Below are 15,314 nucleotides of genomic sequence, written 5' to 3'. Positions count from 1 at the left end.
AAAAATACTACACATAATCTACACATCGTCATTTTACATGGAATTTGCAAGAGAAAACATGAAAAAGCTGGTATTTCAAAGGTGCTTCTTTACGATCAGGAGTAGCTTGCTCATTTGTGCCATAATTTCATATTGCTATTTTTTAAACAAAGGTATTGTACAATTTATAAAGTTCGAGTTTTAGTACAGCTTTTAACATTTGGCTTCTAATTTTTAGAAGTTTTCTCAAAAGAGTATATATTCCTCAGAGAAAAAATATTTAAAAAATTAAACACACCGGTTTTAAATCAATAATTAACACAGTACATAATAAATTGTTTATATTTACATTGGAGCTGATGCTTTCTTCTTTATTGCTAATAAGGAGGGCAAAAAAAGAGCTTTATTTGAAGGAGGGGGAATATTTACACAAGTTTTAAGCAAAGGCAACAGCATTGCTAACAAAGGTTCATCCCAATTGTCTCCCCAAAGGATCATGCAAGTTTGGTAAGCAAGACAGAGCATTTCCTTCACCTATGCTTTTCTCAGTTTAAAGCCTGCTACTTGTTAGCATTATTGCTTATGTTCCAGTACAAATGCTCTGCAGCACCACAACCATCCTCTCCTCTCCTCTTTAGCATTGAACTTAGGGGTTGGAAAAAGAGAAACAGAAAATACTGGGAGGAAACTCTGCTTAGTCTTCAAAATCAAGAATATTAAGAATGTTATGGAAACTGGAGGACTCCACTGGGAGGTGAGTCATAATTGAATTTTCATGCTTGAATAAAGAAATATGATATCAAATATTTAGCAAAAAAACCTTTAATCTAGCAGCCCATGTAGTTAGCAAAAAAAAACCCCAAAGAAAACAAACAAAAACCACCAAAACAAAATAAAAACAAAACCAAATGGACAAAATTGTAAAATAATCTACCAAAATCCTCTCCATTCTCAAAGAGAGAGTAGCCCGATATTTTACATTGATGGGTTCTTCAGAGAATAAAAGAGCCCCAAGGCTAAGTTCCATCTGGGTCTTATGTATTAGAAAATAGCTAGAATTTCTGAACTGAAAAAACCCAAGCTTTATAGAGATTTAAAATTTATATGCATAATATTTAGTATGTACAGAGGAAGACTTTACACATCAGAAAAAATGTTTTAAACTACGGATAGTAGACACAAAATAATACATTCTTGGTAATTTCTAAGACATCAATTTAAAGATACATGGCTTCCTGCTTCACCAGGAGCTTCAGGGAAAAAAAAGAGAGCCATTATAAAAGTCTTCCTTAGAAGAAAGGAGTATGCAGCTTATCCCATCCTCTCTTTTGAGCGTAAGTTGGGCAAGCAAGAAGAAAGAAAAAAACACATTAGCAGAAATATCCAAGGTACAATTCAGTTCAATACATGAGCGTTTGTTTTGGAGAAGTTCAGTGTAATTAAGTATCCATTCTACCCAAGTAAAGATGATTTGGAAAGGTGTTTTCTTTTTATTTCCAGGAAAACCTTGCAAAAGATGCTAGGTTCATGAAAATAATAAGCCAAAGTAAAACTGCTGTGCTTGCACTTGTCTCGTGTTTTTAATATTGCATATTCCTCCAACTCTTGGCCATAGCTGCACTGACAGCTAGATGTTTAGCAAATAAGAAAAGTTCAACAGAAGGTGCAGTAGCATGAACAATAACATTAATAAAATTTGCGTTCACAGGTTCAAACCTACAGTACAATTAACAGCTTCTCAAGGCAGTAAGCTATTCCATCTTTTGTTGAGACTGAACTTCAAAAATTGCAGTCAACAAGAAGCATCATTAAACCATGGATCTCCTTGCACAGTCCCACAATGTGTGTGTGTTCCTGCTACACGTATACAGAAATATCTGTGCAGGTCACTGCAGGTGACCACACACTGGAACAAATTGCCCAGAGAGGTTGTGGAGTCTCCCTCACTGGAGATGTTCGAGAACCATCAGGACACAATCCTGTGCCACGTGCTCTAGGATGACCCTGCTTGAGCAGGGAGGCTGGAGCAAATGACCCACTGTGGTCCCTTCCAGCTTTACCCACAATGTGATTCATTCTGTGAATACTAATGTGCCTTCAAAAAGGATTGAAAGTTAATCCATCCTTTTGGCAGTACTGCTTTTAAATGTTGTCACTGCCCTAAAATAAACTTTCAGTGTAGCTCTCCGTCTTACCCAGAAATGGAAAGGGTAACAAGCAAAACAAAAGACAAAGGAAGACAAAGTTTTGTCCACTTCTGAATTTTCAAGGTTTATTCCATATGAACTTGTGGGAAAAATTTCTAAAATAGGCTACAGGTAAAGTATCATCAAAATTAATTACTGTGTGGAATTCTGGTGGCAATTTAGTAAGATATCCCATATCTTTACTAGAAAAAGTTTTAGAATATTGTTACTTAGACTACATGAAAGCTACTGCCTTCCATTACCAAGACCCAATCCTTTAAATGTGGAAAATGTGTGAGCCCACACTTCATTTGTTAAACTTCAACATGAAACACAAATGGTGAAACTACAGAAACAGAAGAAATTATCTGGCCAACCTTAACTATGTCACACGCTTATCCTTCCCTTTTCTTGACTGCTCCGTCTTTTTTTTTAATTACTTTTTTTTACCGCACTTTTAATTCTAGCCTATCTTCAGGAATCAGTAATATTTAAACAGTTGACCAATTTTGGAAGCAGCATGATACACACACAATTTCCTCTGAAGAGCAAAAATCAACTAAAGAATTTAAACATTTAAGTGTAATCCACCATCACTTTGGTAACTTTAGCTTTTACTATGTGAATAACAGCTTCAACAGCTATGACTAGAGGCTTGTTTGTACTAAGATTTCAGATATGCAATAGAATTTTAAAAACTAGTTTACCTGTTACTTAAATGTTTTCCTTTATCTGGATTATTTATAAAATTTGCAACAATTCATTAAAACTTTTTATGTAATATAATCTATGTGTGTACTTACCTACTGAAGTTGAACAAATAAAACCAATTCAGATTAGGCTGTCAATTTTAGAGGTCAGCACCAATACAATTACACCAATTTAAATCTGATATAATGGACTGGAAACTCCAGCTAGTCCAACTCTATCTCTGACTGCATTTATTTGGAAGCATTTGCCCTTTATAAATTTTAATTTAGGATTTCTCCAATTACCAACATACCTTTCTGTTTTCTACACGCTTAGGAAACAAAATAGGAGTATTTCTGTAGAGCTTGACCTAGTGCCAGAAGGTTAAGAGCAAACCAGTGATGGAGGAAGTGTTCTTGCTTTTATTTAACTGCTGCAGTCACGTTATTATCGGGTAGTAAGGTTGTGTCTACTTTTGGGGTTTTTTAAACCAGAAGTTACTTTAGGGCTGTTTAGGTGTTTTTCTACACTTCACCACGTTCTCCATGCCCTGAAATCATTCCTCCAGGAAAGTCACCTTCTCAGTAAGAAACTTGATCTTACAGGTATCAAATGACCTGAAAAGATCTTTCAGCAGTTTGGTCAGGATAACAATAATAACCCAGCCCACAGGAGAATATTATGTATCAAAGCCCATGTAAATTTGATGAATGTAGACTGCAAAGAAACTGACAAACCCCCAACATTGTTCACCAAACAGTAAATGAATGAACTCCAACTGATTGTGTCTGCAGAACCATGAACTGTCAGGTGGGAAGACTCTTTAACTTCTTCAAAAAGATGCAATTCTGTATTTAGCACAACAAAAATGCTGTCAGTATCTTCTCAGCCTAGAACTGAAACTACTCAAACATGTAAGAAATTTGTTTTACTGTGCTCTTTTACCATATTCAAGTAAGCTATAACAGCAGCTACATTAGCATTACAGTATCATTAAAACACATGAAGGCAGCTATATGCCAATACATATACTTAGTATATGATAAGGTACATATTGAACTGAAAAACAACTATTGCTTTGAAACATTCTAATGAACTTGAGTTTGACACATATGTCACAGCTCTGGAAAAAGGAATTTTGATTCAATGTAATCAGCATTTTTATTTGAAATACAAGTCACACCCTCTAAATACATACTCGTAAGTCACCTCAGAACCCTATGCATTTAGGGGTTACATGCCCTATCATTAGTTGTTCTAAACTGATAAAGACTAATAGAATGCCAAGTCAGCAAGTCAGCCAATAGAAGTTGTAAGTTTTATAGTTAAGGCTGCTAAGTAAGCAATGTCTTGTACAAGAATTTCCTTCATAAAACTGCACATAGAACATATGTGTTTCTAAAAATGAGGGTATGTTGTACAAATAACCATAGACCTCTAACTAAGAAAACTACAGGATACTGAAACATTAAGCTTCGAATAAAGAAATATCTTCAAGATCCTTCAAAGTCGTGCTTATCTTTTACCCTCTCAGCATGGATCATCCTTTTTTTGATGTGATTGGCATTTTTTCTTTTTAATATTAATTGCCCTACATACATCAGCAGTGTAGTCTTGGTAATCTTCAAAAAATATCTGGAAGTGTCACAATCTATAGCATACTTTTTAGTAGGAATAAGCAGAATACTTTAATGGAAAGTTACTACAGGGAAAAAGAGTTTTCGCTCTATCCCCACCTTATGGCTAGAAAAAGAATTTTTCTATTACAGCATACATATTTCTGAGTTTATTATTCCTTTACTGTATGACCGTAACCAGAAAATATTATTTGTATTGTGAAACTTTAAATTCTTTCTCAGCACTCACTTCTCCACATAAAAGCACAATGAAACTCCAAGGCATGAATGTCCTCTATAGCACCTGTGTTGATTTTCTGACAAAACAACAGATCCAACTTTACATTCAAATAAACAGTGATTATTGGGTCCTGACCCATCAAAGTATACAAGTTCATTTATTCCTGTTGACACCATCACAAGTTAGGTCCGTAGATCTAACTTTCACCAACACACCATTCTTAACATTCACACTTTTTAGAAGTTTTAAATCTAATAATCAGGCGATTTATACCACTCAGAAAATATTAAACTTACAGGCTCTACAAAATCAAAGCACAGTATCCATGAATGTATGCTGTGAGTGTGAGCTGGAATAGGGCATACTCCCCACCAAGAGACTTAGGCTGGCAAACAGCAGTCACTCACCAGTCACTCCTTAAGTGAGATGAAACAAAAATAGCAGCAGCACCACTCTCTTCCCTCAGTCATCTGCTGATCAATAAACATTTTCCTTCTTTTTTTGTGGCTCAATCAATTATGATACTACCCTGGCCCAGGGTCTAACACTAGACACATCAAAAGCTGAAAACCAAGACAAGGGCCACCAGAAGTACTTTCACCAAATTCTATTTCTTCGTTACTTTACTCCCTTTCATTGATGGTCAGAGTGAAAGGGCAGGGTAGGATGTGAAACAGAACATTGGGAAAGCTGCAAAGCGAAGAGAGTAGAAAAAATGGATGTCTGAGTGAGCCTTTTATTTTTTAGGACATCCATCCTGCTTTCTGAGGAAATGAGTTGTAATTGTATTGACAGAGCACCTCTTCTTCCAAAAAGCTCTTGAATCTTATGTTTAAAACCAAAGGAAATTCAATATTGAGTCAGTTGTTTCAGAACTATAAATTTCCCAAGGTTTCATGAAAACAGTGGAGCACCACTGTGACTCTTCCCTCAAAAATCCTTGCCTTTTTCCTCCTAATGGCAAAGAATCAACACAGGAATTCTAATAACACAACTTCATTAGGCCTTCTGCTACAGACCTAGTTTAAAAAAACATTTTATAGAACTACATGCTTTGATACTTTGTCATTAAATACAGACATGGCAACATGAATAAATTATCACTGTAACCTCCAAGTTTATATTAATTGTAAGTGTTGATGGGTAGACAATACTACTGTAAGCTTTAATTTTAAAAATCCAGTAAGAAATACTGTGTAGAGAAGAGACTCTAGGTATATAGATGAAGGAGAACAGAAGAGCTGCCAAATAGGAATATAATTAACCTTATGGTGAACATTCAAGAAGATAACAGAAAAACACAAAAGCATTTTATGTTTCTAAAAGCTTAAGCCCACTATATCGGCCCCATTAATTTTCAGTAAGTATTTATTTGAAGTTTAGGAGAGAATCCTGAATACCTGCCAAGCTACCCAGGTCTTCTTAATACCTGCCTGCTCCAGATATTACAAAATATTCACAATGTACTATCAAAAGTCCCTCTCCTATTAAAAAGGGGCAGCTTCTTAACCATGAATACAGGCCAAAACCACTGAACAAAATATTTTAAAAGTACACTGGTGGTTGGTTTTAACCCTTCCTTGCCTCCCCTAACAGAAGCTGATCATCAGTCAATCTACTACATGAGAATGAGAATATTCCACTAAGATCAGAGCGGATCTTAATCCTAGAAAAATCAAAAAAGGTAAAGTGGACATCAAAACAAGTTCCAAAAGAAGCTATAATTGTACAATGAGGAAAGGTGTGTGGTTATACAAGACTGTAAGCAAATATTTCAGGGAAAATTAAGAAAAAACATTTCTAACTAAGGAAAATCTAGTGTTGAAAGAAAAATGTTAAATTAAAGACAGTAACTACAAATAAAAATATAAACACCTAGTCAGATCTTCCTTATTCCTGAGAATGTACTTCATATTATTAAGTCCAAATATCCTCTATATGTGTATGTTCTTGGCCTTCTTTGTGGATTCCAAGGGAGAAAGAGAAGAAAATGCAGAATAAAGAATCTAGTCAACCTTTACAAGAAGCCGAATGCACTAAGCTCTGTGAGCCAAGTAAAGCAGGAGAGCAACCCTTCCTTCCTTTCTGCATACTGGAAGAGGATGACTTTTCAAAGGTTATACAGCATTTCAAAAAGTACATGGACATGATATGAAATTAAAAGTACTAGCATTGCTACAGTTTATTTAGACTACAAAAATATTTCTGAAATGCAATTTTTTTGCTGAGTTTCTAGAATATACTTGGTAAGGTGTCAAACAAAATTAGACTACTCAATACATCATGCTTTTAAAGATTCTTTAAGAATAGCTCACTGTGCATATCAAGGATCAGCTACCATATATTCCACAAAACTGTGCTATCAGCTCGAACTGTGAGGTTCATCTATACCTTTATTAATATTTATTAAGCAAAGTATTCCATAAATGACTACAAATATCAGAATAGGAACAGAATATTATCTTAATTTAAGAAGACATTTTTATATAATGTACATTTCCAGACTTCTGACAAGTTAGCATGACACTCAGAAGGGGGAAGGAAATAGCTCGACACTCAGGGCAACTTATCTTTGTTATTTTTATAAGATCTGACTTTGAAAACATCAGCTGTGCCAGATCTTTTCTTTTCCATAAACTGTGCATCTGTCCACACCAACTGAATTACAGACCACCAAGTTGTCTCATACACCACATCAAACAGGTCAGCTTAACAGTTCAGACCATGATTCAAAATAACAACTGTGTATTCTTTCCCCAGAACACAAGTTTTAACCTACTTTTCAAAGTAATTTTAAAATTATCAAGACATAAATAAACTGTAGACAAGGTATTTAATACACTTGTTTCTACAGTGATTGTTTTGAAAGCCATAATTTTGTTTAGCTAGTATATCTGCTCCGAACTGCACAATCTATACTGGATTTAGTGAAACCTGTGGTGTTTTTTTTTTTTTTTTTACTACCCCTTAAGAAGTTTCACACTTTTAATAATAAATGCCACATTGTGCCCAAAGAGTATCTATGGTACAAGCATTCCTCCATCATTATGAAAAAAGGTACATCAAAAGTCTTAAGTGACAACTGACAGACATTTTTAAATTATTCATGAAGTGTATGAAAATATACATTCTAAGATTTTTAATTTTTTTTTTTTTTTTTTAAGAAACGTAAAGATAGTCAGTCAGGAGATAGATGTCAACAAAACTACATCATTCCACAAGTGCTAAAGCTGGCTCACAGTATAACTCAAGTTAGTTAGAAAACATTGAAAAATGTGCTTTCAAGTTCCAGTGGTCTGTTTTCTAGCCTCTGCTTTTCTTTAAAATAACCTGCAAAGAAAGAAAAAAAAGTATATTTATCAATACAATTCAGGCAGCAGGAAGAGATTCAAAACTATGCTGCTCAGACCAAAGGTTCACCTGGCCAATATGTTTCCAAGAGCTGAGTTGCCAAGGGTAATATTCTAGGGAAAATACTAGAAATAAAACAAAAGCATACAAAAAGATTTCACATTTCAGGTTTTTGGTTTGTTTTTTTTTTTAAGCAAGAACACTCATAAGCAAGAATTCTGTAAAATAGAAGACTTATTTTGAAAATTAATGCTGAGAAATGGCAATAGTGCTGTTGAGCCATCAGTAGATTCCTTGAAGTTCTTACCCTGTTGGGCCTAGACAAAAGATAAAATAAGGCTTGCAATAATACAGCTATTACGCTCAATTTTTGTTTGCAATGTCTGATTTCTTTCTATATCAAGAGTGCACAGACCTTTGGAAGGACATTTTTTGGTTGGGAATTTAAATGGAAAAATAAACTTCAAAGCCCAACTGGGACTGTTTAAGTGTTAAAATTATTAAAACACAGGCAGTTTTTCCTTTCTTCTCATCTTTAAAAAATAAATGGAGCACAAAAATGTTCAAACAGTGTTAAGATTGCAGTTAAAAATAAACTATGTGTACAACTCCAACTGCAACATTCACTTGGCTACCCTATATATCCTGTATATGTTTCTGTTACTATAGTAATAGAAAAGATTCAAACTAAACCTTTCAGCAGAAGGAAAAAAAAATAGTGAAGATAAACAGAAGCCACAGGACCAAAATATCAGGTAACACCAAGTTTTGTCCTCCCAATTTGCTCAGCAGGAGAAGGCGGTTAAAGTGATAAATTAAAGAGACTGAATTCCTTCAGGACACCAAGGTAAAGCAGACATATCCTAGGGAGTGAAATGAGCTACAGAATACAAAAGGATTTCAGTCATATTTTGACACTAATTCTTTCTATGCAGACAAAGCTGCATAACACCTTCCTCTTTCCCTTCTTTTGCATGTGCACAAAACTCACCGTGCTCTGCAATGCAGCAAATTCCTTCTTCACAGAAGGAACACAGCAATTTTTGTTATGCTGAACTACCCGTATAACAATCCACAGTCTAATTCTCCCTCAGTTCTTTCCTTGCCAAATACATCACACAAAAGTATCTGTTCGTTCAAGAAGTACCCACACAGTGCTGCAAGAATCCACTACAAACTTATTTCAGACTGACCAGGTAAGAACTGAAGGTGTCAGAAAGATATTTGAATCTCTCTGAAGTATTTCTCACTTGCTCCATAAAGCTTCACTTGTATCACTGAAGTTAAGACAGCTTGCTTCCTCAATGTAGTGTCAGCTGAAATAAAGATCCTCCAACTCTGCACTACCTTTCAAGCCATGAAGCCTTGCTGGTAGACCATTTTGTAGACTTACCCATATATTGAAATTATGACTTTAAACAGGGAATAATCAAGAAAAATTGGGTTATATTTAATAGGGCAAGGAGAGTTAATTAGTTGTCTTGGTAACAGTGAATTTTGCCAATGATGAACTAAAGAATACAATTTGGATTACAAATCAAAAATCAACTTTAGCACAGAATTTTTTTGTATATGCTGTCATAATACATTTTACATTATACAAAAAAGAAAAATATGAAAAGTGTTTTAATACCTTTGCTGCAGATATGGTGTGCTCGGGTTTAATTATTTTACTTTTATTCTCAAAAGCATTTGTCCTGGCTTCTTCTGCTAGCCGGTGGAGAAAAACTAAGAAGTTCAAATGAACCTTTAAAACGAAGAAGAAAAAAAAAAATTATTCAAACTGTTTAAACAGAGTTTGGTTTTTTAGAGGTTCATTGTTTGCAACAGAGAATCTGCATTAGACTGCTTCCAAATTCCTTAAAGGTGTTCTCAGAAAAAAATATGTGTCACTTGGTTCAAGTCTCAGTAAATTTCCAAGACATTCCCTTCCTACAAGATTCTTGTAAATAGAGTTTAAATTTAGTACACTTAAATCATAGAAGTGTTTTAGAAATGATCACACAAACCACAACTGATCTGAGAGGAATCAATCTGATTTTTATTAGCAGTTTTTAATAATAAAATGTAAATATAAATATCAGAGAATTAGGAGTCTTTTTGCTTACAAGTGAATATAGCCAGTTTTCAGTAACTACAACAGCCAGACTTTTATGAACAGCAAATTCATCCCTGTCTAATTGCCAAATGGACTACAGACAAGTTCAAGGACTTCTGCCCCTTTCCAGTGTAAAGGGACATTGACATTAATTTCTCCAGAACGTGGAGTTCTCCAGTGTCAGAAGGTTCCATCCAATTTTTCCCAGCTCATCACTTAGCCTTTTTACATTAAAAGAACTGGTTGGGCAGTATTCTGTTCCATACGGAATGCTGTTCTGCTAATACAGAGGCAGGAAAAAATTGCAGCAGGTAAGGAAGGAACTGCTCCAGCTTGGACTAAAACTGCCAGCTAATAGCACCTCTGTGTAGTAATTAATCAGGGACCTATAATACAAACCTCTAGCATTATACAGACATTATGTGAACTATTTTAAAAGTCCAACCAGAAAAATTGATAATTGCACCTTTTGTAAACTAAACTTTCCAACAACATTACCTCTGCTATGTAAAGTATACAAAAATACTTTTTCAATCAAGAGCTCAGAAAAATATTACTGAAGTATATTAAAATTTTACTTGTATGAATAAGGTGACGTATTTATTCTGCCATACCTTATCTGCAAAGCCTGGAAAAATATAACATGGAAAATTACAAATTAAGAGTTTACAGGAAATACTTTGGCAGCGGGTTTGCAGCATAAGAAACCTGTTACATGAAACTCTGTTCATATGACAAGCAATTTAGGTGGTTTTTTTAAATATCCTGAACTAAATGAAGCCAGAGTGCAATAGATAAATTTACATAATATTTGACATCATTTGGAAGCATCTACTACACAAAAAGCAGATGTTCTTGCAGATTTATTTCACAAAATATAAAAGCCGCTTTAGAACCAGTCTTTAGTTACTCACACAGAAATCAACTCCAAGAGAATCAAGCAGTGGCACTAAAATAATATTAAACATTAGAACTCTCATTATTAAACTTATCAACATGGAGATTAGATTTCTGGAAACAACCTGGAAGAGAAGTGAGAGGTGGAAGAAAAGCTTCTATACTTGCATTTCCTTCTTCTGAGATACCTAAAGACAAAAGTGTTAATTTTAAAATTGCCTTTAAAAACTGCATCTTCTCTCAGAATCACTGTACCTTTATATTCCTAGTTTCAAAATGAATTGCTGCATGTGGAAAAGCTTCCCCTGTACTCCAATAGATTTAAACAGTCACATAACTAAAATTGGAACATTCCACAACAGAGCACACAGGTTAATAAATATTCCAGGTGATTCAAGGCAATTGAGAAAGGCTGGCAAAAGGCAGAACGACTGAATACCATGAATAGGACAGTTACTGACAAGTAGCTAAGCAATACCGTATTTGTTTAAAGACATTGCTTTACTACATATTAACTTATTGTCCTTTGCATAAAATTTAAAAAGTTTTGAACTAACGACTCATGAAACTCACCTAACAAAACAAAATGTTTACGTTCCAGAAAAGAAAGGCTGCAAAATTTTAAGAACATATGTAAAAAATTCCTAATACTCTTTACACAGCAATTTCCACACACCTGTTCCAAAGAACTAAGGAATAGCAGGAACAACCGCTATAATTTTGTTTTACTGCCATAACTTAAAAACAATTCTTTAGACTGGTATTTCACCTTCAACATACACTTATTAATCATTCTATGGTGATAACATATTTAAAATAGGCCATTCACTGCAGTACTTTAAGCTTTTCCTGCAATGGAAACACACACATACCCTTCTAACATAAAAGAAGCAGCTGAGATCCTGCTTTTCTTCTATAATTACAAGCTAGAACAAAGCTTGCATATTTTCTTCTCTGACCATTGAGGGAATATCTGAGCCTCAGTACTAAAATCTTTACCTCTTATTTTCAAAAAGAGCCTTGAAAAAACCTGAAACACTATTTGCATCTCTTCACCCAAAGATATTATCGCACTCCTTCAAAAAAACAAAAACAGCTTCCTGAGAAAGGCTGACGAAATTTGATAGCTACACTATGCAAAGAAATAGATGTTAACACTTAGGAAACAGGTTCTGACAAAGCTTCAGATTTCAAGAAGAGACTTGATCAAAAGTGAAGAAGAAACCTCATTTAAGTATTTAACAAAATTATCTGAATTCTTATGGCTTTCAAACTTGTAAGTTACTATCATGTAAGAAGACATTGGTTTATCGAGTAAAAATAATCACTGAAGGTCAGGGAAAAAAGAAAGCAATCTGATTTTCTCCAAAGGCAGGCAGACCACCTTACTGGAATGGGCACATACTGCAGTATATTCAAACATAAAGCATGGATCATTCTGGAAGATAGCCCAGAAACTGAACTAGCACTTTTCTCATACTTCCCTTGAGAAGACATAAGCTCTCTGCTCGAAATGTGTATGGCTCCATCTTGTTAAGACAGCTACTATATAAATTTCTGACCTATGCAATCTAATCACTCTTACAGGGTTTGCATAGAATAGAAAGGTACTAGAAAACATACTCTCAAAATTTGTTACTTGTCTTACTATACAATAAACTCACCAATCCTTTTTTTTTTTTCCTAAAAGAGGCATAATTTCAGCTGTATTGATTATTTAGCCATAAAAATAAAAATCTAAAGAGGTGTTAGACATGTGCCTAGTTGAAGAACACCATGGACAACAACCACACCTGGACATTCCTGTTTAAAGGTAAAATAAAAAAGCCAAGCCTTGTAACATAAAAGGGTGTGTAATTTGACATCAGCAGAAGAGATAATCTAAGTTTCTATCACATTATTAAAATTTATTCTGATCCCATCCTTTGTGTTGCAATGAACATTTGCATAGCCATATTTTAAACTACACCTGATTGTTGTTGTTTATAAGTTTCAGTCAATTCAATTCACTAACTGTCTTGGCAGCTGAGAGAACTTTAGTGCCAGGACCAGGAGGAGATGGGAGCCAAAGGCCAAGATTTGGAGGGATGTCTCACTTACCCCTTTTCAGACAGCCACACTACTTTGAAGCCAAATTTTCATTACCCTGGAAACACAGACCAACTGTTACCAAGGATTAAAAAAAAAAAAATGTGTGATTGTGTGAGTTTGATTAGTTGACTACTGCATTCCACTGAGTAAGCTTTGAGTAGGTCTGAGCATGAGTAGCAAGGGGCCAGGTCTTTAGTCCATAAAAAAAATCCAAAGGTAGCAAAAACACTGGGAAGAGATCATATTTTTATTAGGTCCATTAGAAAAATATTTAATGTTTACATTCAAATCTAAATACTCTCATGTAATTACCATATTCATTCATTTTAATCTCATATTTCTTATTTTAATTTTTTACGTTCACATTTAGCTTCATATATGCAGATGCCAATCTTCAAGATGCTGCAAGACACAACTTTTATACACATACGAAACATGGACTTACAATTCAAGTCAGGGACCGTACTAGTATAGAGCATGTGTTAATGCTTTAATGCTCTGCGAGCCACATGCATTTGTAAACAGGAGGACATTACTTCAAAGAGCATCTTTTTTTATGCACTTTTTTTTTCAATACAGCAACTACCACAAGCTCTCCGGAGGTCAGGTTTCCTTGTTGTAGTCAAATAGTTTCTTGGTGAGACAAACCCTACCTGTGCAGCAAATCCCTTAGAGCGGGTGAGAAGCAATTCAGCTTTGCTGGCCTCAGTTTTTGCAAACTTGGCTCTTTTATCCCCACCTTTTCGGCAGGAGTTTTTAAACTATGATCAGGACCCCAACACCTTATTGAATTACTAACAAGTCTTGTCATCCCACAGTTTGGGGCAGAGACTACTTAGATGGCCTTCTAAAAACCTATGAGCATTCAAGATGCCATAGCAGCTTAGAAACTCATTGATCACAGCTCAGCTGTCTACCTGTACACCGAACCGATCTACACAAACAACAAACATCTGCATCCAGCAGCCACATAATCCAAACTGCTATTTCTCGGTGTGTCTACACCAAACTTTTCGAACATCAGTGTGTACATGGAGAGACGCAAGAGCCATGCATCAAGCCATCCCTGAATCCCCAAGAGCACTGCCAAGGACCTACAATACCTACACCAGCGAAGCGGAGCGCGGCAATCTCTACTTCGCCGTATTTTCTTAGACAGACCAATCGTCTATGTCTCCCCAAGCTTTGCCTCCCCTCTGCCTGGGGGTCCCTGGAGAAGCACCATTAGCAGTAACTTTGACATCCCGTCACAGCCAAAGTGCTCCAGTGCGCACAGTTCAGAACATTTAGGGAGTAAGCGTCCCTGTTTGGGGCTGGCTGCCCCCGGGGCACCAGCGCAGCTGCCGCCATGGACAAAAGCAGGAGCGCTCCCGGACTCGCCGGGGCAGCCGCAGCCTCGCCTCTCCCCAACCCCTCTCCTTCCTCACCAGCAGGTCGGCGTTCGCCGCCAGGCGTAACTGCGGCTTGTGCTTCTTTATTATTTTCCGCAAAGTGCTGCGGGGCGCCGTGCGCTTCATCCTCCTCCTCCTGCTTTCCTTCCTCTCCTTCCTCCCCCTCCTCCCGCGCTCCCGCCGCGCCGCCTTCCGCTCCCTGCGCCGTTCGAATCCGCCGCCCTCGCGCAGCCGCGCGCGCCCGCCGTGACGCAACTTCCCAACGGCCGCGCGCGGCACCGCCCCCGCGCCCCGCCCCGCCCCGCCCCTCGCGCCCCTCCCCGCCGCGCGGCGGGAGCAGCCGGCGCTTCCCGGGGAGCCGCGCCGAGGAGCTGCGGCTGCGCGGCCCTCCCCGCCGAGAGGCTGCGGGGAGAGCGTCACGCCGGCCCCGCCGAGCGCGGCCCCGCCGCCGATGTGGCGCACGAGCGGGGAAAGGCGCTCCCCGAGCAGGTGCTCGAGGGACGGGCGGGTCCCGGTGGACACCGCCACGGCCGTTCCCTTCGCGAGCCCCTCCGTGTCGGTCCGCTTCCCTTGCGAGCGAACCGAGAACTGGCTTTGGACCTGGCTGTAGCGAGTCACCCAAGCCTCCCCCCAGGCCTTTTTAGCGAAAAGGACGGGAACTGGAGCAGGCGGTTCCCCGAGCGCCGCTCCCGAGCCCTCGGGCGAGGCCGCTGCCACACCGGGGGTTTCCCGGAGCGCGGGGAGCGCGGCGCCGGTGAGAGGCAGCGGCAGGCG

The 15,314-nt window shown here is 37.5% G+C and overlaps 1 protein-coding gene across 1 annotated transcript; it reads right to left on the bottom strand.

Annotated features, from left to right (window-relative positions):
* Positions 1 to 7,087: 7,087 nt before the first annotated feature.
* CENPW (centromere protein W) lies at positions 7,088 to 14,744 on the bottom strand. Its single transcript, XM_042016974.1, has 3 exons — positions 14,577 to 14,744; positions 9,697 to 9,810; positions 7,088 to 8,042 (listed from the first exon to the last, which is right to left on the bottom strand). Exons 1-3 carry the CDS (start codon positions 14,664 to 14,666, stop codon positions 8,016 to 8,018), a joined length of 231 nt encoding a protein of 76 aa, XP_041872908.1. The 5' UTR covers positions 14,667 to 14,744; the 3' UTR covers positions 7,088 to 8,015.
* Between the last annotated feature and the right edge of the window lie 570 nt (positions 14,745 to 15,314).

The sequence above is a fragment of the Corvus kubaryi genome, unplaced genomic scaffold (genome assembly GCF_017639235.1).
Source record: "Corvus kubaryi isolate FWS band 111438036 unplaced genomic scaffold, C.kubaryi_AGA036_p1.0 split3-73, whole genome shotgun sequence".
NCBI classification, from domain to species: domain Eukaryota; kingdom Metazoa; phylum Chordata; class Aves; order Passeriformes; family Corvidae; genus Corvus; species Corvus kubaryi.
This window is presented reverse-complemented; position numbering and strand designations above follow the sequence as displayed.